At 36.4% G+C, this 27,513-nt stretch overlaps 2 protein-coding genes across 6 annotated transcripts; both read left to right on the top strand.

Annotated features, from left to right (window-relative positions):
* The first annotated feature begins 1,071 nt into the window (after nucleotides 1-1,071).
* On the top strand, nucleotides 1,072-15,044 carry LOC306858680 (nuclear protein MDM1-like). 5 transcript variants are annotated; one of them, XM_079399318.1, is made up of 15 exons: nucleotides 1,117-1,258; nucleotides 1,794-1,899; nucleotides 2,057-2,367; nucleotides 2,656-2,790; nucleotides 3,523-3,702; nucleotides 3,951-4,084; nucleotides 4,264-4,360; nucleotides 5,395-5,427; nucleotides 10,074-10,279; nucleotides 10,381-10,632; nucleotides 11,489-11,631; nucleotides 11,886-12,019; nucleotides 12,100-12,334; nucleotides 13,689-13,760; nucleotides 14,046-15,044. In XM_079399318.1, the coding sequence occupies exons 1-15, from the start codon at nucleotides 1,241-1,243 to the stop codon at nucleotides 14,153-14,155; spliced, it is 2,166 nt and encodes a 721-aa protein (XP_079255444.1). In that variant the 5' UTR covers nucleotides 1,117-1,240; the 3' UTR covers nucleotides 14,156-15,044. The 5 variants fall into 5 exon arrangements, with proteins under 5 accessions (XP_079255445.1, XP_079255444.1, XP_079255446.1 ...); XM_079399320.1 differs by lacking the exon at nucleotides 1,117-1,258 and adding an exon at nucleotides 1,322-1,416; XM_079399319.1 differs by lacking the exon at nucleotides 5,395-5,427 and having other exon boundaries at nucleotides 1,072-1,258.
* A 7,661-nt stretch (nucleotides 15,045-22,705) lies between these two features.
* Nucleotides 22,706-26,201, top strand: il26 (interleukin 26). Its single transcript, XM_079399138.1, has 5 exons — nucleotides 22,706-22,912; nucleotides 23,017-23,073; nucleotides 23,949-24,092; nucleotides 24,264-24,338; nucleotides 25,279-26,201. Exons 1-5 carry the CDS (start codon nucleotides 22,766-22,768, stop codon nucleotides 25,378-25,380), a joined length of 525 nt encoding a protein of 174 aa, XP_079255264.1. The 5' UTR covers nucleotides 22,706-22,765; the 3' UTR covers nucleotides 25,381-26,201.
* Nucleotides 26,202-27,513: the final 1,312 nt, after the last annotated feature.

Consider the following 27,513-nt stretch of genomic DNA (forward strand, 5'->3'; position numbering starts at 1 on the left):
ATGCATATAACAACATTTCAATAATAAACATATAAATGAAAACATTTGAACATTTAAGTACTGAGTAATATTAATTAACGTATGGTTAGGGTATGGTACCATATAGTAGCCTACATTAATTACACGTTCATTGCGGAAAACATGACCATGACACTAACCTGATGTAATAAATAACAATTGTACACGAAGAACCCAAAAGCAGAGGAACATAGCTTTTTTGTTGTTGTAATTTTTAATTTATTCCAAGATGACAGAGAAATTGTTTACAGTTTATGCATGTGCAGTCATGAATGTAAAATTAGCCAAGAATAACAATTTAAATAGTCATCTTTTGTGGAATCTGAAGCAAAATACCAAATATAATGTTCGTCAAATGAAGTGTTACATTTGACAAATATCACATTAAAGATTGAGAGTAATGACATGACCTAAACCTATTCCAGTACCATTTAAACGAAACAAAAAATAGCACGTTATGTGAGCTATATATAGCAATGTTAGCTCTTTTTTGTATACATTTTAAGGATACTTCTTTTATTTGTGAGAAAGAAACTCTAACTCTGTGTCATAACATCACTTGACTCCATGTAAACATCACCATATCAATAAGCTATTCATAATTTTTCTCTACCTCATATTGCTGCTATTATATACCCTGTACAACTTTTTTGCACATTATTTTGCACATTCCTCTTAGTACTATTTAAGTCAACAACATACTGACCTGCACATTTATATTTATATTTTTTATCTATCTTTTTATTTTATTTTATTTTTTTTTATTTTTTTTCTACTTTTCTTCTCTTAATATTTGTATTCTATATAATTGCACTGTCCTTGGAGCGGACCTGACCTACATTTCACTGCTGGTTATACTCTGTATAATTGTGTATGTGACGAATAAAACTCTTGAATCTTGAATCTTGAATCTTGAAAGAAGGTATGCTGTAAAGACCAGACCCCCCCCCCTTAATTTATCAAACAAACTTTTCCACAAAGAAAATCAAATCTAATCAATGGGAGTATCATAATAAATTACATTACACTACACACACAGTGCAGAACAGCGTCATAACAAATCGGCTTACAGTCGTGCGCATGCGCGTATCGTGGGACGCTGCAGACCTCACCAAGGTAACAGCAAAGCCTGCCACCGAATCTAACCTCCAGCGTGTAAGAAAAACACTTCTTTTGTTCACGGACCTCTCTGAGCACTAGTCACCACTGGCTCAGACTCATAATGCCTGTCCGTTTTAAGGTAAATTAATTAAATTGTCATCCATTGGAAATTGTTTATAACAGATTGAAGGTGCACGCGCTCGTACGACGTCATTTGTTTGAGGAACAGAGCGCGCGCGCTGCAGGCTGCAGAAATGCTTTCATTTTTCAGATTTATTTTTGGGTGTTTACATTTAGGTAACATTAATACGAATCCTTGTACGATATAGATTACGCGTTGCCGAAAACAAATAGATAAGTTACACTTACAGAACATTTTATGTGGTTTTATTAAGAAACGTCTTCAACGGTAAACCCTTTACAAGTTACCGTCGATACTTCCTGTTATGTCTTGAAGAAGTTTGTGCGCCGATTAAAAAGCATCAAGATTATCCAATTGTCACCTAAGAGCTAGTTATTAATTAAGCACGGATTAAGCGTGGGTTTTCTGATCAATCACAGATCATTTCCTAGACCTCTCATTTGAATGCAGAGTGTATAACATACCAAATGCAAAATGTGCGATACTTATGCTATAAAGTGTGCTTATTTTTTGTATGTTCCACTTCTAATAGGGATTCAGCGAGCATCGGAGTAAATACAAAGGTCGAGCAACACGATCCAGAAGCGAATCTCCACATCGCAGGATGCGACTGGCAGGACTGCGCTCTGACCAGTCAAGTATGTGATAGATAGCTAGATAGATAGATAGATAGATAGATAGATAGATAGATAGATAGATAGATGTGTGTCGACAGATGTCTTTTTAAAATGAAAATAATTATCAATTCTTATTTATTAAAATAAGAATAGATTGATCTTTTTCTTGTATTTAAAGGAATTACCCAGGAACCCCAATTCATATCCAAAAGGAAAGTGCCATTTTATCCACCTCAGATATCCAGTTCTTTCCGATGGGAAGGGCATGATCCATCTCAACAGCGTCAGGTGAAGAGCAGGCCTGTCACACCTCCAGTCGTAACACCTGTGCTCAGAGCCTCTAGTGTAGAAAGAGTAGTGACCCCTCTTGCCCCAAGAGACCCCGTGCCACCAGAGGGCACCACTGCACCATCCCAACAACTACAAGCAGAGGAGCAAGCAGCTCAGACATCCACCACTGAAGAACAGCAGCAGCAGAGACTAAATGGAGTGAGTCTGGTTTTAAGTGAGTGAATAACAATGATGCAAAATGGCAACACATTTAAAGAGGCCCATTTGTAGTACTGTTCATATGTAGTCCTTTTAATAAACAGAATCTCTGATCTGAATGAGTGGACGAGCACACAACCCCCCTCCCCCCATTATAAACATGAATTTTTTTCAAATACATTTATAACACTATAATTAGTGTATAACAATCAATTTGAATTGTACTATTAGGTGTTAATACCATCATTACTGCAGCTATAGTTATTCAGAGCTTATGTTTTCTATTAGATTAACCATGTGCTAAGGAAACGAGCGGGACTGAAATCGGAGCGACAGAGGAATGGCCGTTTGAGCTCTGAGTACCAGAGACAGTTCATGTGGAAAACGCCTGCAGCCAATTCACCCCTACTAGCTGCACATGAGGTGCTTTATTGCATTTTTATGAGCATTGTCCTAATTCAAAATTATTGTTAACATCACACATTGGTTTGCATCAAGGCCTTGTATTTCATGGCCAGATTATCTGACATACTTTTTGTCACCTGATGTGTTTCTTATATTTAGAGAAATTAATTACTGTGTACTTTTGAGCACATTTTCCTTCATACCAATAAAAATACCTTATCCAGTAGATGGCAGTACAGAGTTCTGCAGGCTTACTTCAGAACACACACACACACACACACACACACACACGTTTGTTTTTGGGAAAAGTGGGGACATCCCATAGGCGTAATGGTTTTTATACTGTACAAACTGTATGTGCTATTGCCCTACACCTACCCTACACCTAAACTTAGCCCTCACAGGAGACTGTGCATTTCAACTTCCCCCCCAAAAAACCTCACTCTGTATGATTTATAAGCGTTTTGAAAAGTGGGGACATGGGGTAATGTCCTGAAAAGTCACCTTCACCTTGTAATACCTGTGTCATTATACAAATTTATGTCTTCATTTGTCACAAAAACGCGCGCACACATACACACACACACACACATATATATATATATATATATATATATATATTGAAAATACATTTTATTAAACTAATAATAATTACATTTAGAGAGCAAGTAGTATCTTGTTATCAGAATGCCATAGTCATCAGGGTCATTGCACCTTTTTTTGTTTTGGATTATTTAATGTCTGTTTTAGATGCTGTACAGTAACAACAGAGCCATCCCACCCTTCAAATCAAACCCAGTAATTATGGAGAGTGAGTACAAGAGAAGTTTCAAAGGATCACCTCCACCCAGACCACCACGCCTGAGGCGAGATGTTGAACAACACGAGGTCCCGCAGCTTGATGCAGAGAACAACACAACCCCAGAGAAGGTACACAGAAATATCTACATTCAGCTTTGTCACATACTGTATGTCAATGAACACAAACTTTCCAAATATGACTGCATAACTATGGAGCTGGATAAACCAGTTTCACTGACGTGTTAGTTCCTCGTAATTTTTCACACATTCTATATGCATAGTCCTCATTGTATAGTAAGGAAGTATACATTAAGGACATTTTTACACCTTTGACGTGGTTTGCTATGTGCTTTTTGCCTAAATGCCCACCATGCCAGAGTAAGAGGAACAAGAAGAAGAAGGAACAACAACAGAGCAGAAAGTCAAGCCCCAAAGAGGAAGTTACCCAGCGACAGCAACAGGAAGTGAGGTCACCCTGCGCCCTGAGAGACCCTTCGCCCAAGGTTATGAGGTGACTGTTGTATTGTTTATTCTTTTTTTTACAGGACTGGGAAAAAAATACAGAAACAAAACTCACAAGGTCTGTTTCACACATTTCGCATCAGCTGCACATATATATTTTGAAGTTTACATTTTTTCCACAAATTCCACAAAAGTATTTACCAGTGTCCCTCTTTGTCTGCCTGACAGGAAAGGGAAAACTGAGTACAGATCCAACTTTCGTTCTCCCCTCCAGTATAGTTACAGAAATGGAGCATGGGCGAAGATCAAAACTGCAAAGGAGGAGGTGAGCTTCTGGCAAAAGAAAAAATCTATGGGAAAAATCCACAGAAAACAGCATTTTATTCTCATATGTGGCCCTGGACCACAAAACCAGTCATAAGGGTCAAATTGTGGAAATTGAGATTTATATATTATCTGAAAGCTTTCCATTGATGTATAGTTTGTTAGGATAGGACAATATTTGGCCGAGATACAACTATTTGAATATCGGGAATCTGAGGGTGCAAAATCAAAATGTTGAGAAAATTGTCTTTAAAGTTTTCCAAATGAAGTCCTTAGCAATGCATATTACCAATCAAAAATGAAGTTTTGATATATTTACAGTAGGAAATTTACAAAATATCTTCATGGAACATGATCTTTACTTAATATCCTAATGATTTTTGGAATAAAAGAAAAATCAATAATTTTGACCCATAGAATGTATTTTTGGCTATTGCTACAAATATACCCCAGCGATTTAAGATTGGTTTTGTGGTCCAGGGTCATATATGGCATAAAAAAAAATGCTAAATGTTAAAATAAGTAAATAAAAAATAAAATAATGAATTTAAAATAAAATTTATATAAATAATATTCACGAATGAATTGAACTGCCTCTTTTATTTAAAACGATTTTGATCTTCCCACGAAATAGCCTTTGATTCTGATATGGCCTAAAAAATAAATTTGAAAAAACAAAAGAGAGAATAATTTAATGAATATCAACTATTGAATCAAAGGAATAACTTTGCATGTTAATTTAAATTACATGCATTTAACAAGACTGGAGATGAATGTCCAATACATTTCAAAGATAAAGTTTTTTATATATGTTTTATTGTTTATGTAATTATACACCTTAAGTAAAATAACATTCAATTAATGTACACAAGGGGTGACTTAAAAGACACCAATTAATAAAAGAACAGATATAATGAGGTCTTAATTACACTTAACTCTGACACCACATTACATGAAAGCTTGAGCTGTGGAAGAGCTGTTGGCAAACAGAAAGGTAGTATCTCTAATTACTGGTCTGTATTATTAATCTTACAGGACTGTGAAGGTTTTCACAAGTGGTATCATGAGGTAACTTTTCTGCCTGTTGCATCCATCCTCTCATTGCCGCTGCTGTCTCTCGAGAGACCTTCATTTGCTTATGTGTGTGTCTGTTCTCACAAAATGTACTGTATGACATCATTCAAAGTTCGACTATATGGTGGTATCTCGGTGGACCTATTCTTGAAGAACTCTCTGTGTGTGTGTTCAATCTGTGTATGTGTGCATGTGGTGGATCAGTCAGCAAGATGTTATCTGTCAGCATATATGGAACTTTGAAGTTCTCTGTGGTTTTGTTGGTTGATTTTTTTTTGCTTTCAGTTGTCTGGTAATCCTGTATTGACTTTTGGCTCTTTCACAGATTATATAAATGCATCGATAAATGTTTAGGTATAACTTAGAAATGAAAGTTAAAAAAAACAACACCTAATTTTACATGTATTCGTTAAGGAGACGTTATGGTCACACTTTATTTTAAGGTCCAATTCTCAAACCATTAACTATGACTTTTACCTCAATAAACTCCCAAAGTGCTGCTTATTAATAATTAGTAAAATAGTTGTTAAGTTATTGTAGAATAGTTGTAGAATATGGTCATGCAGATGTGCTTTATAAGTACTAATAAACAGCTAATATGTTAATAATAGGCATGCTAATAAGCAACTAGTTAACCCTCTAAGCGCCAAAGTCGCAAAATTGCGACAAGACGTCATACTTCATGAAATGGGCTGTAGTTCCTAATCTGGTGTAATGGCTCATTTGTATTCCCTTCCACTAGATGGCAGACATGTAGTACTTCGATTCTAGACCAAAATTGTTCGAGGAAATAGCAGAGTAAGTGAGCTATCATGTCATTGATGCGGAAGTAATTCAGTTCATAGCACCTGAGTAAATTGTGAGATTTGTGAGAGAAAATCGCCAAACGGCTAATAATAAGTTGTACTGTGAGGATGTGTTGCAAATGTCATTCGCCGATTCTGACTCTGAAGGGGAATATTTGCCTTTTGGAAATGACGATCGGCCGTCTAATGATCGCGCTTCTCCCGGTACATCTTTTCCGCGCAATGGTGCCGCGCGCAAGGCGCGATCGTTCACAAAGCACAAACAAGTGATCATTTCAACACTTTGGCCAACGGGGATGGGGGTGGCAGACGTGGTCTTAGTGTCCATAGGAGAGCTGTTGCTCTCTGATAATCGGCCAGATTGCGCTGTTTGTTCTGATCGCGTGCGCTCTAAGGGCCGCCGGCAGACAGTACAGGTGCAGTCAGTTTGGGGTAGGTCTGTGTGCTGTGCCATGCAATGAGAGGTACCATAATCTCAAGAACTATAAACTGTGTCACATAGATACCTGATTGGGCAGATAGCTGGTCAACTGATCAAAAAATAGGCACATGTATTTTACTATGGCACAGTAATATAGTAATAATTTACTACTTTCTCCTGTTTTACTGTTGATTTCCTCTTTTCCTGATCATTTGGAATGAGGATAAAAAGACAAAAAAACAACAACAACATGCAAATAAGTTCAAACATCCATTCAATATCTATTGTTTCCTGAATATTACTGATGAACTGATCAAAAAGTAGGCTACTGTTCACATGCGTTTTACTACTATATAGTATAGTAATATAGTAATAATTTAGTACTTTCTCCTGTTTTATTGTTGGTTTCCTCTTTTCTGATTATTTGGAATGAGGAGAAAAAGACAAAAAAAAAACAAACAAAAAAATCAAACATCAATTCAATATCTACTATTTCCTAAATATTATGAAATTCAAGAGGGCCGCCCCTGATGACGTCATAATATGCAAATTAGATGAGTATATTTACACCCCACATAAACTTTCGGTCATGCCCAACATTTTTCTAATTTACAGTAGATCTCTATCTTTAAGCCCTTTCAAGCCACAAGCTTTTGAAATCTTGATGTCAAAATCCAGCATTTTTTCCAAAAAACCCTGGCGCCTAAAGGGTTAATAGTGACATACAGTGGCAATTGGTCCTTATACTAAAGTGTAACTGAGGTTATTTATTTATTCATTCATTCATTTTATCTGTGACAAATATATTATCTATCAGAGGAGCCAATAATACAGAATAAGTGACATAGAGGCGGACAAAAAGTTTTTTTTAATAAGATGTCCCATTAATATTTGTAGTATTACATAACTGATTAATTAGGTGTTAAGCTATTAGTTAACTCTCATCGTATCTGTATAAGTGTCACACTGTAATTGTAAATTTTACGTGCTCTTTTGCTGCTTAGTAAATAATTTGATCTGATTTCTTTGTTTTAACATGTTCAGCATCCGTCATGACAGTAAATTCAGTGCTCAACTCTTTACTTTAATGTGTAAGTGCTTAAAATTGGTTGGCTAGAATATAAACTTTACAGAGACTTCAAAGCAGTTTTTGTTACATGCTGATCCTGTAAGAACAAAGTAACTTTTGTAAGACAGAAGTACTTCATTTTAGGTTATGGTGTCAAGTGTGCTTCAATGCATCTCCAGCAAAACTTTCATGCAAGACTCGCCATATGGGACAAGAGTGTCTTTCTGAGTCAGCTCTTTAGGAGCAGAGCATGACTGCCTTCATACAAACTCTATACGGGTTTCGTAGCGGATGTGACAATGTTGCATGATGTGAATTTATGCTGATTCAATAATAAATAAATGAGGACAATATCAGGGCTCCACAAAAAAATATATTAAATAATCTTTACAAACATGTTTTTGTATTGTATGTATTTTTGTTTTTGAATGTTACTTTACAAAGGAAGTGAATATATATATATAGATATACAGTGCCCTCCAAAAGTATTGGAACAGTAAAGACAAAATTGCTCTGTTGGCTGTGGAGTCAAGACATTTGCAAATATGATTAAAAGATGAATATGAGACAAAACTACAGAATATCACATTTTATTATTGGGTGATTCAACACAGATGTTTTACCAAATAAAAAGAACAGCACTTTTAGAGTTCATCCCACTCATTGATGTGAGCATAAGTATTGGGACAGTTGAACATAAGGCAGATATAAAAGATTAAAAGCTATTATTTAGTTGCAGATCCCTTGCACACAATCACAGCAGTGAGTCTGTGACCCATAGACATCACCAGACTCTTGGTCTCATCCTTTAAAATACTTTTCCCAGCCTTTATTGCAGCCAATTCCAATTGTTGCTTGTTTTGGGGAGTTTCTGTCTTTACTCTCCTCTCCAGCTGGTGAAGTTCATGTTCAGTCGGATTTAAATCTGGAGATTGACTTGGGTAATCTAAGACTTTCCATTTCTTTGCCCTTATAAATTCCTTGACTGAACTGGCAGGGTGTTTTGGGTCATTGTCCTGATGCAATATGAAGCACTTCCCAATGAATTTCCCGCATTTTCTTGAATATTGGTAGGCAAGATGGTTTTGTACCCTTCCAGATTCATTCTGCTACTGTCATCATACGTTAAGTCATCAGTAAAGTTGAGAGGGCCTGTTCCAGAGACAGCCATGCATGCCCCATGCCATGACACCACCTCCACCATGCTTTACAGATGAGGCTGTATGCTTGAGATCATTTGCAGTTCTCTTTTTTTCTCCACATTTTTGCTTTCCTATCACTTATATAAAAGTTCATCTTTGTCTCATCGGTCCATAAACACATTTCCAAAACTCTTCTGCCTCACCTTTTTGCAAACTCTAATCTTGCCTTTCTATTTTTGGTGCTGGTCAGAGGTTTGCATCTCGCTGTGTAGCATCTGTAATTCTGTGTCAAAGTCTCGTGAGTACAGTAGATTGTCAGAGCATCACCCAAGCTTTCTGGAAGTTGTTGGTGATTTTACAGACACATCTTTTAGGGTTCATTTTCACAGCTTTTATGATTTGTCTGTCATCAACTACTGTTGTTTTCTCAGCCGATCAGGTAGTTGTTGGTTGCTGGTGTCGCTGGTGGTTTCCAAACTCTTGATTTCTCCATGCCCTTTGTTCTTGCTAGAGCTCTAATTGACTTCCTCTTTTCTTTTAGCATCCAAATTTTGCTTTTCTCTCAAAGTCAGCTCCCTCATCTTCATCCTGATTTGTGTGTGTCATCATCGAATGTAAGATTCAGAATACAGAAGTAATGGATATAACTGATACGACACATTCCCTGCTTTTAATATCTGAAGAATTAATGCAACAGGACACAGCAGATCACTTAGAAAGACCTGTGAGGCAACTGTTCCAATACTTATGCTCACATCAGATAGAGGGATGAAACTATAAAAGTGCTGAACTTCTTAGCTGGTAAAACATCTATGTGTTGAATCACCCAATAATAAAATGTGACATTCTGTAGTTTTGTCTCATATTCATCTTTTAATCATATTTGTAAATGTCTCGACTCCACAGCCAACAGAGCAATTTTGTCCTTACTGTTCCAATACTTTTGGAGGGCACTGTATATATATATATATATACAGAGAGAGAGATAGAGTAAAATATGATTTTTAACCCATTCCATCAACTGGCCCAAAATTTAAATGGGTCAATGGGGCATCCTTATTCCTTATCGTTGAGCCCTGAAAAGTTTTTTGTCTGTGTTTACAATGAATTATCAATCTTCTTGCCTAACATATTATCTGTAGTCTAGTCCTATTTTTTCCAGGCTCTTATTTATTATTCACAACTCTACTGTTTTTCCTCAGGTGCAGGAGTTACGCGAGAAAGCTGATGCCTACAGGAAAAGGGCCTGGGGAACTCATTTTTCTCGGCAGCACCTGAATCAAATCCTGTCGGACCGCAACTGGATGTGGGAGCCTTCCAGTGGTAACTCTTCCTCATCCTCCATTGAATCTGAGGCCTGCAGAAGCACTAGTAGCACCCCTATCATCGAGGCTCTAGACCTGGCCAGGTGAGCAGAGCTCGACCATCAAAATGTGTCCAATTTAGTTAGCAAATCTGAAAATAACTTTCTTTTAACAATGACCTGGTGTCTTTGGCATGTCTCTATAGGACTGCCAGTGTCAGGGGAAGCTCTAGCCCTGGGCCTTCTGCTTCTGTGGCAGCCAGCAGGAGAAGCTCTCCTGGAGATGCTCGTCTTCATGAAGATCCCACCCTCCCTGTGCAGAGAAAGTTGGCATGGAATGAAGAAGAGGGACTTGGAGATAGAGATGAGTCAGAGATTTCACAGGAGGAGCTAACAATTGAAAAAAATGAGGGGAATCCAAAAGATAAGCATGGGGACATGAAGGAGAGAAATGAAAGGTATGTGCTTTTTGTTTTTCTGAAATGTGACCTCAGTTGCTTTTGAGATAAGAGAACCTGCCAACAGTAGAACCAACATGATGGTGTCAGTGTCAGGCAAAAGTCAGAATTGAAGAATCCTGCTCTATTCATGAGTTGAAATTTGAATTGAGTTGGCTGTGAGTTGAATTGGAACTTGAATAGGAAGTTAATTACAATTTAAAGAAATGGACATACATTTATTCATTTAGCACACTGTAACGGATCTGTGGTTGTGGATCAAAGGCGCAGGACGAAGAAGTAAACAAACATGAATCTTTAATAGCATCAACAAACTTTCCATATAATAACATAATCCAGGACAAAAGATAAGGGGAGAAATAAGGACTGATAAAGCACAGGAACCAGAAGGAAACAAAGGAGCAAACAAGATGATAAATACTAAACAGGTCACTAGAATAAACAATGATTAACTAAATTAGAACAGGAAAAACCAAATAATAAGGGCAAACAAGAACTAAACAGAAACCAACACGTAACACAGACGCTTTTATCCAAAGCGACTTACAATTGAGGAATACAATACGCGAGTCATTATAAAGAGGCAAATAGACACATATAGTTACACAAATATAAAAAATTACATTATTATTTTTGATTTATAAAGTTAAATTATTCCCTCATATTTAAAAAAAAATATGTGTAAGTATACTTATAATAATGATATAATTATTATACAATTAAAAAAATGTGTATATAATCTCCAATATCGGTATAAATCCAGGCGTGATATAACAAAGATGACTCTTATGTGCAAAAACGTTTCTGCCCATGCTGTGACAGTTTTCCATTTCGACTTTTTGCATATCTTTTCTAGGTTGCACGGGTTGGAAACGGAGTTGTCATCAGTGGTGGACGGGTCTGGAGATTCCATTTACAGGGGCAGATTGCCAACACCCAAACTCAGGACCATGCAGACTGTACAAAGAACACACCATGATCGGACCACTCCAGCCACTGGTATCAAACCTCCTATATTTACAGACAGCTGTGGTTTTCTGTGCAGATGGTGCATCTGTTTGTCACCTTGAACCTATACTTTTGGCATCTCACAACAGTTTCACTATGATTGAAAGGTTTGCAGTCAGAACAACTGATGCCAAGCCTCTTGTTTATTAGAAAAAACTAGCAATCAAAACATGAACTATAGATCATTTATAGTATTTATTATAACATGATTTATGTTATTTAAAATTGTTTCTGATTTTTAATAGGAGGAGCTTTGCTGGTCTCTCCGAATATCAAACATTCCTCCAGGAGAGTTAGGAGGAGTGAGCCACCTTTAGGAAAACCTCACTCTCCTTACAAACATATCATAGTTGGCTCTCCACAGCGGCCACATAGTAAGGTACATGAGTCTTAGGTCAAAAGTACAATATTATGTCACACATTATGTCTTCAGATTTTAAACTCCATTGTATTGTAAAGGCTGAGAGTGGAAGCTTGCTACGTTCCTCGCCAGCCGCTGGCCTGACCACCATAGATCCACTTCCCATGCGAGAAGATGCCTGGTCTGAGGAGGAAGCGGAAGACGACTCCACCAATCTAAGACAACCCAAGCCATCGCAAAAACAGCAGATCAGCCACCGTCACAAAGCTGCTGTCCCTCCACCTGCCAACAGGATACAGGGCACAATGAGAAACCCGGAATTTCAGCATAATGGTACGGTTCCTTTCAGCATCCACTCACATAGATCTGGTTGCAGCCATGGGAGTTTGATTATGAAAGGCCTAACAGTTGCAGCTTTTATGAATTCACACCGAGCCTGAAGTCGTTTATGCACATTAGAAGTGAACATTTTAGTTTGCGCTACAAAAATATCGCTTTATTTAATTGAAGATCATCAATCCATACAAGGGAAGAACAGCCGCCACACTATAAGCACGCAAATGAAACGTGACTGAGTCATTTACCAGCAGAAGGAGTAGAGGGAGGTTAGGTTACCGCTAGCAATAGGGGGAGAATAATCTAGGTCAGTCTCCCGTCTTCTTTTTAATGTGTGTTTTTTGTTTTTTTTCCACTAACGTCAGTAAATTATTTTGATACCACTACTTTTTCAAGTCCTCATGCTAACTGGTCAGATTTTCCTTTGTCCCAGGAGTCATTTATTTCAAATGATTAATTAACTATCAAATGCAGCTGATGCACCTATTGATTGATTTAATGCCTCATAGTTACGACAATTCATTTGATTATTGCATTTACGTCTCAAAAAGCATTTGAAATATATTAGTTCTTCTAATAAAAAAAACAAAACTATTATACACACTAAAGTTTCAATATATACTATTTCTCAAAAGTAGTTTTTAAAGAAATTACTATTTTTATTCATCAAGGATAGATTCGACTGGTCTGAAGTGATATTAAAAAGATTTATAATTTCTACCAAAGATTCTACCTATTTACAAATGATTCTTTCTATATTTCAAATAAATGCTTCATTTTTGAACTTCAGAGTATCCTCAAAATGTATCAAAATGTATCAACGATTCCACACACACACAAAAAAAAACATTAAGCAGCATGTTTTCATCTATATATATCAAGCATATTAGAATGATTTCTGAAGGATCTTGTGACTGGAGTAATAACTTGATTCAGCTTTACCATGAAAGAAATAAATTACACTGGAAAAAAGAAAACAGAAAACACTTATTTTTAAATTGTAATCATATTTTACAATATGAATATTTTTATTGAATTGTTTATCAAATAAATGTAGCCTCGGAGAACATAAGAGAGCACATATATTTGAGCATTATTCAGTAATACATATACAGCATTAAAGGTAACATGGTGACAGTATAAACATTGTTAAATGTGAAAATGCAGTTTACATAATCTGATCCTTAACGACTGCTGATTTACGTAACAGTTAATTTAAATATTACGTGACAAAACGTGCACTGTATAAAGTGGAAATTGTGTAATTTAAGTTTCACAGCCTATTGTGTTACATTCATTTATGTTATTCATTCACTACACAATCACACCATCCTCTTTGTGTCAATTGTAGGTAATCTGGGAATTTTTCGGCCGGAGCTGTTTGTGTTTCCTGAAACTGAATCTTCCTGTGTGTCAGATAATGGTAAAATCACCTTCTTAATATTAGCAGATATTAGCAGCCATAAGCGGTTAGTGACAGTTACTTCACTCCTTTATGTCTGTCTAGCAGTTTTGGTAGGAACAGGAATTAGATCAACGTGTCCTTTGATGTGGTGCGCATATCAAGAACAGCTAATGCTTGTCAAATCACTGGTTTCATTGATTGTATGTCTGCACTGTTTTTGCAGTTACTCATTTATGGAACAGCAGTATCTTAAAATATCTAAAATAGTAACATATATTAATTTCTCTTTCATATTAAATCCAGATGATAAGATGTCTCAGATCTCATCTAGATCAGCAGCCTCATGCTCCATGGCTTCTGAACTCTTGGGTCGTGCTCAGAGAAGAAAGGAGGAATTCTGGGGAAAGGGCTAATGTGTCAAAGCCCATTAATCACTTGTGTATAGACCGAAAAATGGCCATTAATTCCTCAGGATGTAAACATGTACATTTCTTTCTCCCATTTTTAAAATTTTTCACTTGTTTTTGTGTGATTTTTTTTTTTTTGATAGTCTGATATTTAAAATGAGATTTGTAAATTACTTTATAGTTTAATATGACTAGACCAATATTGTGCATTCAGTAGGCCTACAAATGATTTTGCTTAGTAAACACTATAATTCAGTCTGCAAACAAGTAATAAAAATATTTTTGTACAATGATAGAAACAAAGATGTGTACTTTTCACTTTGATACAAAATCATATCTGATAAAAGTAATATTTAGTAGCTCTAGAGTGAGTAGTTGAACACAATAAATCCACAATAGCGTTATATTCAGGCTCAACTACATCAGAGATAGCAATGGTGCGTTCACGGCATGCAATGTTGCAACATTAACAATTTAATTGCTAGCCACAACTTACATATTTCTGACATGAAGTAGGCTACCATAAATGTCTCGTAACAGTACTCAGCATTTTAGGCTACATGCACGAAAGAAAAAATACATACAGCTTCCAGCGTGACGGGTTTAGTCCAAAATTAACTGGCTTGAATCAGTCTAATGATTTACTGAATGAACTCCACAAATCCAGCCACTACTGAATCGACATATGACTGCATCAACATAGCCTCAAATAAAATGTATAGAATTAGACAGTGTTAGAAAATTGATACGCTTTTATAGGTGAGAGATTAACATAGCTTCACATTATTTTTTTCCAATAATATTAACCATTCGATTGTTTTAGTAGGTTTCATTTTAATGTTTTTTTTTGTTACAATGTTAATAGAATCGTTCTATTAAAGAACAATTTTGCATCAATAACGTTTGTGAGGTTTGTGTTTGACGTCAGTAAATTACACAACTTTAATTTTACGGACCTTTTATGTCAATGTCGGAAACATAGGCTATTATCTAGTTTGACGTAATGATCCTTCATTATTGTGCCCCTCACAGGCGTCGACAGCTTCCCCAAACACAGAATTTTCAACACTATTTGCTTTATGATGTAAAAATGTTCCTATCGTCTGCAGCTTTCAAACTTATATGAACATGCTGACCAGGAAAATGTCTCCTAGCAGCGTTAAATGGAAAGAACTAGCCTGCATAATAAAGGAGTTATTTTTGTCGTGCACTAATTAATAATATTCACCAGAGCGGGAAATTTACAGGAAGTCTGTCCACTTCAGACCTCTTTACCAGTCTTATGTCCTTATTGCAGTAATTATTGGCAGCTTTATTTCTGTCACACCATATGCGGTGCGAATTTCCGATGCAATCATAACAGTCAGCGAATATGAAGCATGCACGGTTTCTCAGAGATCCGCTTGACCTGATAAACTCAGGTGCACAGGATGGGGGATTACACCAAAGGTAAAGAGACCATACCACAGTGACGTAGGGGTAATAACTGGGACAAAGCAGGAGAATATAAAAGCTCTAGAGTCACAAGATGCACTCCAAATCTCGTCTGCGAGGAACAACAGTCTACCTAAGAGGAAACCTCAGTGAATCCACACGTCTGCCTGCAGGATGAAGTTCCTAACTCTGCTTGCTGTGATGTTCTGCTGCTGCTCTCTGCGCGGCCAGGCGATGCACCTCTCTCGCCCGCGCCCCAAGCCTTTAGACAGCTCCGTCACCTGGAACGACCTCTTCACGATGACTAAACATGTACGTTTAGTTGCAATGTAGCCTATATTCTATATACATGAGAGAGCAACAATCATTTTGTTTATTTATTATGCTTATTAACCCTCACAGGCACAGATGGAAGATACAGACCACGAAACCAGGCTGCTTCCAGTGTTCTCCGAGGTTATGCTAAAAGTATGTCATTTAAATATTAACCAAAATACAAACCTGTCACTGTAGTGGTGTAAAAGCTTAAAGGTATCTTTGCTATTTCTTTACCCTATTAGTATCTAAAGTAGTATACATATCAGTAGTAGGGTACCACCCCCGGTGACAGGTTTATGCTTTTTCCTGAAAGCTAGGTGCACTTTTTCCAATAGTGATTAGTATCAATATTTGTTTGTTTGATTAGTTTTGAGTATCTTGTGGAGAATGTATGTATATGAAGTCATCATTTATTCATTAGAAAATATTTTTTGACACCAATATGTTGTAATAAATAGAACTGAAAGGAACCATAATCTATAATTCAATACAAATTCACAATAAATTAACAATAACAACAGAACAGATATTTGTAGCAATACTAGTGACTAATCAAATAAGTAGTAACATTTGATTTGATTGGATTTCAGTTAGATTTCTTACTGGTGGTGAAACAATTGCTAGTAAATTTCACAATTAATTGCAAAGAAACAAGCAAAACGTTGAATTAAATATAACATTTACTAAAATTGAAATTTTCTTGTAAAACATACTCCAAAAATCTTTGTTGTATTTACAACTTTTTTTTTTTTTTTAACAGTGAAGTAGTAACTACTATGGCATTAAACTGGCATTAATGTAAATTATGATCATCTCTGTTCCAGGAGGAGAATTCATGTTGTGTCAACGCCATGATCCTGAATTACTATCTAAAGCACATCTTGCACTCAGATGAGCATGTTGATCAAAAATACCCGCACATTCATTTTGTGAGGTCTGACCTGCAGAGGATCGCACACGTTTTGAAGCCACACTGTGTAAGTTTTCAAAAACTGTTTGATCATATCAACCAGCTGACCAGCCGTTATGCGCTTTGTACTTAAACATTCTGTTTTTGCAGGAAAGCGCCGACTTTGCAGACCATGTGCATGTTAAGGAATTTGAGAAGAACTATAAAACTGCCACTGAACAGGGACATGAGGTATGTTGATATTTTCATTGAGTGTAAAAATCTATATTAAGTGTGTTCTGCATGCCTTTAATACGCATTATTTTTATTCTTCAGAAAACTCGTAACAAAGCAGTCGGAGAGACGATTATTCTCTTCCACTACCTCTTTGAATCCTGCAGTGCAAGAAAATGACTCTGAAACTCTCCTCCGCAGTATTGCTATTTGTTTATTTTTATATTCAAAGGATTATTTATTATGGACTTATTTATTTGAGATATTTATGCTAAATAGATTTTTAAGAATGGCATGGAAACTGTGCTTTCGTGCTATGTGTTGTAAGGTCACATTTGTGGCTGTTGTTGTGGCTGACTTGGGCTAAACATCCCAAGACAGACCACTGCAAAGTAAATGCATTATAAAAGCATTAACATACCAGGCTTAAAAAACATGAATTTAATGTTTTTTGCAATATATTAATTTATTTTTCCCCGTACAAGAGATACGTATTTTTGTTTTCAAATAAAATCAAGATTTTATTTCTCTTAAGCTTGTTTCTGATTATTTCACAATTATTTCACTACAACGTTTGTTTACCATCATAAAGGGTTAGTCAGAACAACCTAAACAGTGATAGTTGATCTCTTGATTTCATCAACACTCGTGTTTTGAAACCTAGTGAGCAAGACTGTATAACAATATCAATTATTTGATTTTGATCATAAAATATTATTTGATATTTTATTGCAATAACTCATGGGGGGGTTCTGTTAACACCATTAAAGTTTTCCAGTTAAAATAACAGAAATTTAAATGTACCGATGTGACTAAAAATTCTGGTGTGGTGAAGAAGCGGGTCTGCCTTGCAGATCGACTCCGCCTACATAGCAGGGTGTAATGGCCAAAACCAACGTAACTGCATTAACGGGATAATTGACCCAAAACTGAAAATTCTTCACCGTTAAGTTGCATGAATTTATTTCTTCGGCCAAACACAAAAGAAGATATTTTGAAGAATGCAACCAAACAGTTGATGGTCCCCAGTTGATATTATGGAAGTCAATGGGGTCCATTAATTGTTTGGTTACCCTGTTTGGAACGGAACTGTTCTGGACAACTACTTGTCAGTCACGTCATACAGTGTGAGAGAGCCCCTCCACTCTGCGCATACACGTCTAGTCTGTTGCGGGTTTTCATGTGTGGTTTCGGTAACTTACAGAGATGCAGATATGAGTTGTGTGTCACAAACAGAATATGACTTGACTTCAGTTGGATGTTCATACAGGCCTTCATTGGACGTTCATAAGTGCCCCGCACTGAGCGGAACTCAAACCCAGGTCACTGGCATGGGAGGCGGATGCACTGGCATGGACACTAAAGACAGCATCAGATCAGGGGAGTAAGATTTACCTGCACAGTGCTCACCAGCTGGCATCCGTTACACGCATACAGACCGTATTCAAGCCTCTATTGTAAGCTGCTGTGTGAACATTTTAAGACTCACAAATACAGTATAAGTACAGTATAAGACTTGGCCTAAATATGAAATTTCATATTCCACAGTCAACTGTAAGTGGTATTATTGGAAAGTGGAAGAATTTAGGAACAGCAATGACTCGGACACTAAGCAGAAGACCACTTAAAGTCAGAGTGGGGTCACTGAGGTAACTAGGGTCATGTAGGGCCGACGTCACAATTACGTCACCGCGCTAAGCTGGAAGCAAAACAAACCAGCGCAGATTCGGCTTCATAAGGAGCTTAAAATATCATCTTGTTGTGATGTTGGGTGCCAGAATCGATGTAATACAGCCTCAAATTAGAAATTTGATCACATACCTGCTGCCTCTGCCAGACAAAAAACCGACTACAGCTGTGGTTAAACGCGATAAAACGAGCGGACTGGATGGAAACCATCGTCAAAAATGCTTGCGTTTGCAGCACATGCTTCTTATCAGAAAAGGTTCAATTAAGTATTGGTTTTTGTTGTTATGGGTATAATCATTTGTAATTGTATACATTGCTGTGATTAATTGTGGCTGGAATAATAATGTAGGGATAATGGTATGGGGCTGTTTTTCAGGGTTGGACTAGGCTCCTAACTTCCAGTGAATGGAAGTTATAATGCTCCAGAATTTGACTGTCCCATATAAAGCCCTGAGCTCAAACACATTGAACACCTTTGGGATGAACTTTAACGGAGATTGTGAGCCAGAGCTTCTTGTCCAACATCAGTGCCTGACCTCACAAATACTTTACTAGATGAATAAGCAACAATTCCCAGAGAAATACTCCAAAACATCCTGGAAAGCCTTCCAAGAAGAGTGGAAGCTGTTATAGCCCTAAAAGGGGGACCAACGTCATGTTAATGTCTTTATATTTAGAATGCAATGTTATTAAAGTCCCTGTTAGTGTAAAGGTCAGGTGTCCCAATACTTTTGTCCTTATAGTGTATGTAACATTTTTAAGGTGAACATACATTAACATATCCCAGGAGGAAGATGTTAGATTAGATGGCCAATAAAATAATGTTAATGGACATTTATGACTATTAGACTTTACATCAAGTCTAGTTACAACCCGAATTCCAGAAATGTTGAGACATTTTTAAAATTTAAATAAAATGAAAACTAAAAGAATTTCAAATCTCATGAGCCAATATTTTATTCACAATAGAACATAGATAACATAACAAATATTTAAACGGAGAAACTTTACAATTTTATGCACAAAATGAGCTCATTTCAAATTTGATGCCTGCTACAGGTCTCAAAATAGTTGGGGCAGGTGCAACAAAGGGCTGAAAAAGCAAGAAATTTTGAAAAGATTCAGCTGGGAGAACATATATTAACTAATTAAGTTAATTGACATCAGGTCTGTAACATGATAGGCTATAAAAGGAATGTCTTAGAGAGGCAGCGTCTCTCAGAAGTAAAGATGGGCAGAGGCTCTCCAATCTGTGAAAGAGTGTGTAAAAAGATTGTGGAAGACTTTAAAAACAACGTTCCTCAAAATCAGTTGCAAAGGCTTAGCAAATCTCATCATCTACAGTGCATAACATCAAAAGATTCAGAGAAACTGGAGAAATCTCTTTGCGTAAGGGACAAGGCCGAAGACCTTTGTTGGATGCCCGTGGTCTTCGGGCCCTCAGACGACACTGCATCACTCATCGGCACGATTCTGTCATTGACATTACTAAATGGGCCCAGGAATACTTCCAGAAACCACTGTCGGTAAACACAATCCGCCATGCCATCTGCAGATGCCAACTAAAGCTCCATCATGCAAAAAGGAAGCCATATGTGAACATGGTCCAGAAACGCCGTCGTGTCCTATGGGCCAAGGCTCATTTAAAATGGACTGTTTCAAAGTGGAAAAGTGTTCTATGGTCAGACAAGTCCAAATCTGACATTCTTGTTGGAAATCGCACCGTGTCCTCCGGGCTAAAGAGGAGGGAGACCTTCCAGCGTGTTCTCAGCATTCAGTTCAAAAGCCAGCATCTCTGATGGTATGGGGTGCATAAGTGCATACGGTATGGGCAGCTTGCATGTTTTGGAAGGCACTATGAATGCTGAAAAGGTTTTAGAGCAACATATGCTCCCCTCCAGACGACGTCTATTTCAGGGAAGGCCTTGTGCATTTCAGTAGGACAATGCGAAACCACATACTGCAGCTATTACAACAGCATGGCTTCGTAGTAGAAGAGTCTGGGTGCTGAATTGGCCTGACTGCAGTCCAGATATTTCACCTTTAGAGAACATTTGGCACATCATTAAATGAAAAATGTCAAAGACAACCACAAATTTTTTAGCAGCTGGAAACCTATATCAGGCAAAAATGGGACCAAATTCCAACACCGAAACTCTTAACATCGATGCCCAGATGTCTTCAAACTGTTTTGAAAAGAAGTGGAGATGCTACACCATGGTAAACATGCCTCCGTCCCAACTATTTTGAGACCTGTAACAGGCATCAAATTTGAAATGAGCTTATTTTGTGCATAAAATTTTAGAATTTCTCAGTTGAAACATTTATCTATGTTGTATTGTGAATAAAATATTGTCTCATGTGATTTGAAATTCTTTTAGTTTTCATTTGATTCAAATTTAAAAAACGTCCCAACATTTCCAGAATTTGGGTTGTACATGCATTAAGAAAAAAAAAATCCGTTTATCAGTAGCAAAAGCCATCTCTTTTTAGTGTAGTATTAAACGATATATACGTACTCATTTTATTAGTCATTTACCTAAACAATTCTCTGATGCTCTCTTTGCATGTGCACAATGTGTATATTAAAACTGCATCACCTGCCAAAAATCCATTCCCATGCACATGTACTATCCTCCATTCTGCAGGTCTGAGATATTGTGAAATTCCCAGGAAGTACCCCACTGTTGGACACTCCATCACACTGTTGGACACTCCATCATGCCTCAGAGAGGATATTTCAAAACCTTAACATGAAGGGTAAATGCACGAAAAGTAGTGGAATGCACAGGATAATGAAAGGCTTGGGGATTTTCAGGTTCATGTTTCCTTGTGTGCATTGTGTAAGACATTTAACATATACACACAGACAGACAAAAGCGAAAGTTCCCAACACATACAGTATAATGCCAGTTTGAATGGATGGTTCAGCCTGCCGGGGTATTTTTAGCTTTCACCTCTGATACTATCAGATTTTGTGGTTGTGATATTGGGAAGCTTTTTCTCTTTCATTCATAGTGATTCAGCATGACTCAGTTCATCTGAGTCAAGTTAAATTTGGTCTAGAAGACTTGATCAAACTAATGGTCTTCCAATAAATGCACATTTTAACGTTGAACTTCCTCTTGCACCCTCTGACTCAAATGTTTATTGTAACGGTTCATCTTTGATAGGTATTTGTATACTGTGGCAGCTCTTGAGAACGCTTTCTGGGTCAGGTTAAGTTCTTCGCTGAGTTTTGTAGGCGCTGACCTGGTTTGAGAAGGTGGTTAAGCCCTTTGGAAGAGGGGGTTATACTTTGTCATGGTAAAATGTGTTTCGGTAAATGTCAACGGTCATGTAAGTTATTAGTAACCTCTGCTCTAAATTTGAGAAAATATTTTTTTTTACATATATTTAACTTTTTGTTTGGGATTTAGAAAGAATGCACGTCTAACGTCATCTTAAATAATTTTAGTTTTTAAAATAATGAATGATGGGATATTCTGTGGCCTTCAAATAGTCTAAATTTGCCAAACGTACAAATTTAAACTATATATACTAGATAAAATTGTGTAGTCAATCTGAAATATTTTATAATTTTTTTTATATTATATTTTATAGAATATTTTATTATAGCACTGACGCCATCATTTTAACGTTCTATTTGGTTTAAAAAAATTCTCACAGTATTTTTTCCAATAGCTAAACAGTTTCAAGAGAGTTCACTATTCACATGAAAGGAAATGCTGTAGGTTTGAATGCGTTGCAACACATTTTATGCTCTCGCAACCTAGATTTCATCGTCCAGTAATCGATTTGCACGAGTCTTTCGTCTCTAGAATACAAAACCACATAGGCCAACAGGTGACTGAACCCACAAGGAAAAATGAGGGCCGAGACAGCATGCAATCCTCAGCATTTGAGGTTAAAAAGAAACTCCGTCACAAGTGTGGGAATTTTTTTTTGACAAATGATGGAGCTATAAAAGCTATGAATGTCAGTGGTTGTTTAAGGCACACTCAGCTACTGTACAGACTGTACGTTTCAACCCTCTCTGAAACCGAACCAGGATGCGGACTGTAACCTTGCTCGCCCTTTGTACTGTCCTGTGCTGCTCTCAAGGCCACAAGCAGGAAGAGTGCTTGAACCAGCAGATCCTTCCAACCATGATCAAAGACATGATGGAGACTTCAAAACTCATGCAGAAATATCTACCTGTAAGTATCCTAATTCATACATGGTCTCCAATTACAATATGTATATTACTATATGTATATTTAATAAGGTGACATGCATAACAAATGTTCTTTTGTTGCTGCAGAGTGACAATGCACCCTTCCGCCGAATAGTAAAACTTACTCAAAAAAGGTGCTCAAGGGTAAGATAATAATTATGCATTATTTACCTTTATACCTGAACTTCAACAGCAATTTAAATTGTAAGCTTTTTTAAGTCTGATGGATTTAGAAGGTTTTGCATCTGAACTTTTCATATATAAATATCATTTTAAATGTTTTTTTTTTTTTTTACATTTGTACTATTTTAAATTAAATGTATTATTATTATTATTGTTGTTGTTGTTGTTGTTAATAATAAATACATGTATATATCTAAATGTGTACAGTTTAAGAAGTGATCAGCCAATAAGCATCTCAAAATGATCATATATATAAGGTAGATGATTAATATTTGTTTGTGTTATCTAAAAATGTATTCAAAAACAGAAAATGGTGGGACAACTGTCCAGATGTCCTAATATCCTAAAAAACTTTTGTGCCATAAACTTTGAATATTTTTTCTTCAAAAAATATTTCAAGAAAACTGCCTCACTATAGTGGTGGGACATGCAGAGAGATGCAGATATGCAGATTTATAATTATTATTACAATAGTTTTGAACGGGCCAGGACAAAACTAAATTTGGCCTTTTGTGGGGCATGTTGTCACACCATATGGAGTAAGTCACAATGAGAACCTGCTCTAGAAGTCAAAATTTGACTTAATTAAAAAAGAAAAAAAAATGGATAAAGAAATGTGTGAAAACATCAAACCAACAGCAATCAATAACTTAATAAATGAACAATTAATAAATAGTATTACAAATGTTACAACTTACTCGAACCTCACACATTTGTGCCTTTGTGACAACTAGCCTCGGCCTCCCCTATTCATCTGCCATTTAGAATAACAAAAATCTGTTGGCCTCGATCCTTTTGGGAAAATAAAATAAACTGATCTGCACACCTCCTTCCAGGAACTGAATGTTGCTGACTTCAAACGCATCTTGGAAATCTATGATGAACATGTATTCCAAAAGTTGTGGAAGAACAACACTCATCGGCTGCCAAAACTGTTTATGGATTCTTTCGCAACGCTGAAGAACAGGGTGGAGATCTGTGTAAGACATCACTAACATCTATCGCTTTGTACAGTAAATATACTTGTTCATTAAGTCATTGTAACTAAAAGGTAATGGTGGGAACTAGCAACAGTTGCTTTATGTTTCCATGCATCGACAAACATTTTTATGCATTTTCATTTTGAACTGATTTATATTTCCTTGACACAGGAGACTCAAGGCAAAAAAACTCCTTCACGCTGTGCAAGAGAGAATCTTAAAACAATTGAGAACAAATTTATGATGGTAAGAAATATTTACTTAGTTTATCTGTTTGCAGCCTCAACTTTATGTGAAGTTAACTTGACTTAATATATTAAGCGTGCTAATTTTTGTTATGCCGATTTTCAGTGGCCATTGGCAGTACCGATAACTTTAGTCAGGTGGCTGGATAATACTTTTTACATAAAGTGATCAAGATTATTACACAGACTTATTTAAGTTAAACGTTTGTTTCAATACTTACTCAGAATTCACATTAAAAATATTTGTAAACTACAGTTGTTGTGACAGAGGGGTCAACAATGTGATCTGATGCTCATTTTTCTTTGTGTTACTTTATCTTTTTTATTTGTATTTGACTGTCAAGATGAATAAATATTTAAAAATGTGACTCCGGACAATAAAACCAGTCTTAAGTCGCTGGGGTATATTTGTAGCAATAACCAAAAATACATTGTATGGGTCTAAATTATTGATTTTTCTTTTAGGCCAAAAATCATTAGGATATTAAGTAAAGATCATGCTCCAAGAAGATATTTTGTAAATTTCCTACTGTAAATATATCAAAACTTCATTTTGATTAGTAATATGCATTGCTGAGAACCTCATTTGGACAACTTTAAAGGCGATTTTCTCAATATTTAATTTTTTTTGCACCCTCAGATTCCAGATTTTCAAATAGTTGTATCTCGTTCAGATGATGTATAAATCTCAATTTTGAAAAATAGACCCTTATGACTGGTTTTGTGGTCCGGGGTCACAAATAATAGATATTTTCACCTTTTTGTGACAAGACAATGCTAGTTCAGGTTGTAAAATATCATGTACAAGTTACTCCAGAGTTTTCCATGTTCTTTATCAGAATACTCATCACTGACACAGAAGCTTGTCATCTCTGTTTATTCCTATGAGATGTCCATTGCATTATCTTTTATGAGTAACCCTCTTTGGTTTTCATATGCAGCTGGAGCCAAAAGGTCTCTTCAAAGCACAGAGAGAGTTTCGCAGTGTTTTGGTCTGGATCAGTAACGCCATGGATAAGAGCAGAAAACATGAGATCCCCTAGCTCTCCACACTCGCACATCAGGATTCAGTATGGAGGCAAATGCATTTCTACACACCCATCCACAGCCAGACACATGCATCCTGCAGTCGAGGAACCAGGTTCAAATGAACACAAATACCATAAAAAACACAGTGGCTTGAGATATATAAAAACACTATCGCTTCCTCTATCAGTTATTAACAGACTGCTACTAAAGAAATTAATTTGACTTCCCGACTATACCACCCATCAAGTCACATCCTCTGATTGACCTCCCTTTTCACTGAACAACAAGTCAAAGTTTCTAGGTTAACTTAACTAATCTCAGGGAAGCTATGGCAATTTTTCACATAGCAAAGACCTAATGCTTACATGCATTGGTTAGACAAGCTATGATCTTTTGCATCATTTTGGTATCTTGGCACTATGAATACAAATATTTATATAAAATGCATTATAGTTTAAAGGATACCGAGTAATTTAGAATAATTGAAGGCATATTTATTATTTTCTTTGTGTATGTGTGTGTGTTAATTTTCAAATCAATAACTTGTTTTTTATTTGTATTTTTGTTTATCTTTGTAATTCATTTGAGCAGAAATGAAATGTTGAAAGTGCAAATGAGACTTATTTTAATCTATTATTTTAATCTAATTTATTTTATTAAGTTATAATCAGACATTAACTGTAAGCCTTATTCTCTCTGTGAGCAATCATTCATTGTTAGTGTCATAAATGAACAAGATTAGCCATATTTGAATTTGATATTTGAATGTACATTGCTGCATGTGATGTGGTATTGTTTGCAAACCTCGAAATTGAATAAAGTTTAAATCAGACTGAGAGGTTGCCAGTGTTTGTCTTTTCAAAGCTTTTCAATGGCGCTCTGGCATAGAATGTAAATGATACAGCACTGATCACGCTGTCTCACACCATGGGTAGTATTAGGTTGCCTCTAATTACTGTTCAGGGTTCTAAATGTGTCTAATTTCACATGAAAAATACAGTATCAACGCACTGCACAAAGGAACGGCACACTCAGCACATAAGAACGATTCATGACGCTGTATTATTCGCCCAGTGACTGTAGACGTAATTTATTTAGTCTTTTTCTATAAAGTAAATCTATCATGAAGGTGACAGTATTCGTCGACACATTAGTCTAGTGTCTGATACTAACACAAAAAGCTGTCATGTTGCCATTGCAACCTCTTCAGGTGATCACAAGCATTTATTTAGGCCTAAATATATGCCTATATATAAACTTTTGTGGATATTGAAACATAAAAATGTTAAAATTCTGTTAAATGATCATATGATTCAAAACTCTTAATGAGGGCCTATATTTTTCTATAATGCCACTGGATCTGATATTGGAACAACAGATGTGACTTCACACACAGAATAGATAGGTTTGCACTCTATCTATTCTGCCATGTGTCTTGTGCCACTTTATCTATCTCTTTCTTTATTTTTCTACAATGTCCTCATTTGTATATCTGTATACTTGTATGTACATACATTTAAACTGTATTGATCTGTATTTGAACGTCTACTGTCTACTGTCAGTGTTTAATGTTAACTGTATGCACCAAGGGTCTGAGAGTAACGCAATTTCAATTCTCTGTATGTATGTATATACGCCCCAGACTGCACTATTTCTTTTCATTGGCTCCCTCTAGTGGTTCATATTTAGGTATTGCACTCTCAGGTGCATTGAAATATTTGCCAACTTGGCAAGCACAGTCTGTGCACGCAAAGCACTCAACATGCAAATTTTAGCACGATTATAATGCAATTCAAAAGTTTCTAATATATTCCTATTGAAAATATTGCACAATACAATACAGCAAACAATTACATTTTGCTGCAATCATGTTTAAAATGGCTTTTTTTTAAAGCATGAAAGATATGACTAACATTTTGTTTAGCCATTTACTTTTTAAACTAAACAAATGGCAAACTCTGTCACTGTCATCATAGCTGCAGTTCCTGGAAGTCGTAGCACCATGAAACGCGACCACAAACGTCGCTCTCACATTGCCACCAAACAACCCAACCTATGCTCAGTTCTGGTGCAACGAAAGGGCGCGGGCATGCATGTGCATGCACACACAAACAGTTGGATACACAAATAAACACAACTTTCTCTCT

Source organism: Barbus barbus, assembly GCF_936440315.1.
Source record: "Barbus barbus genome assembly, chromosome: 39".
NCBI classification, from domain to species: Eukaryota; Metazoa; Chordata; class Actinopteri; order Cypriniformes; family Cyprinidae; genus Barbus; species Barbus barbus.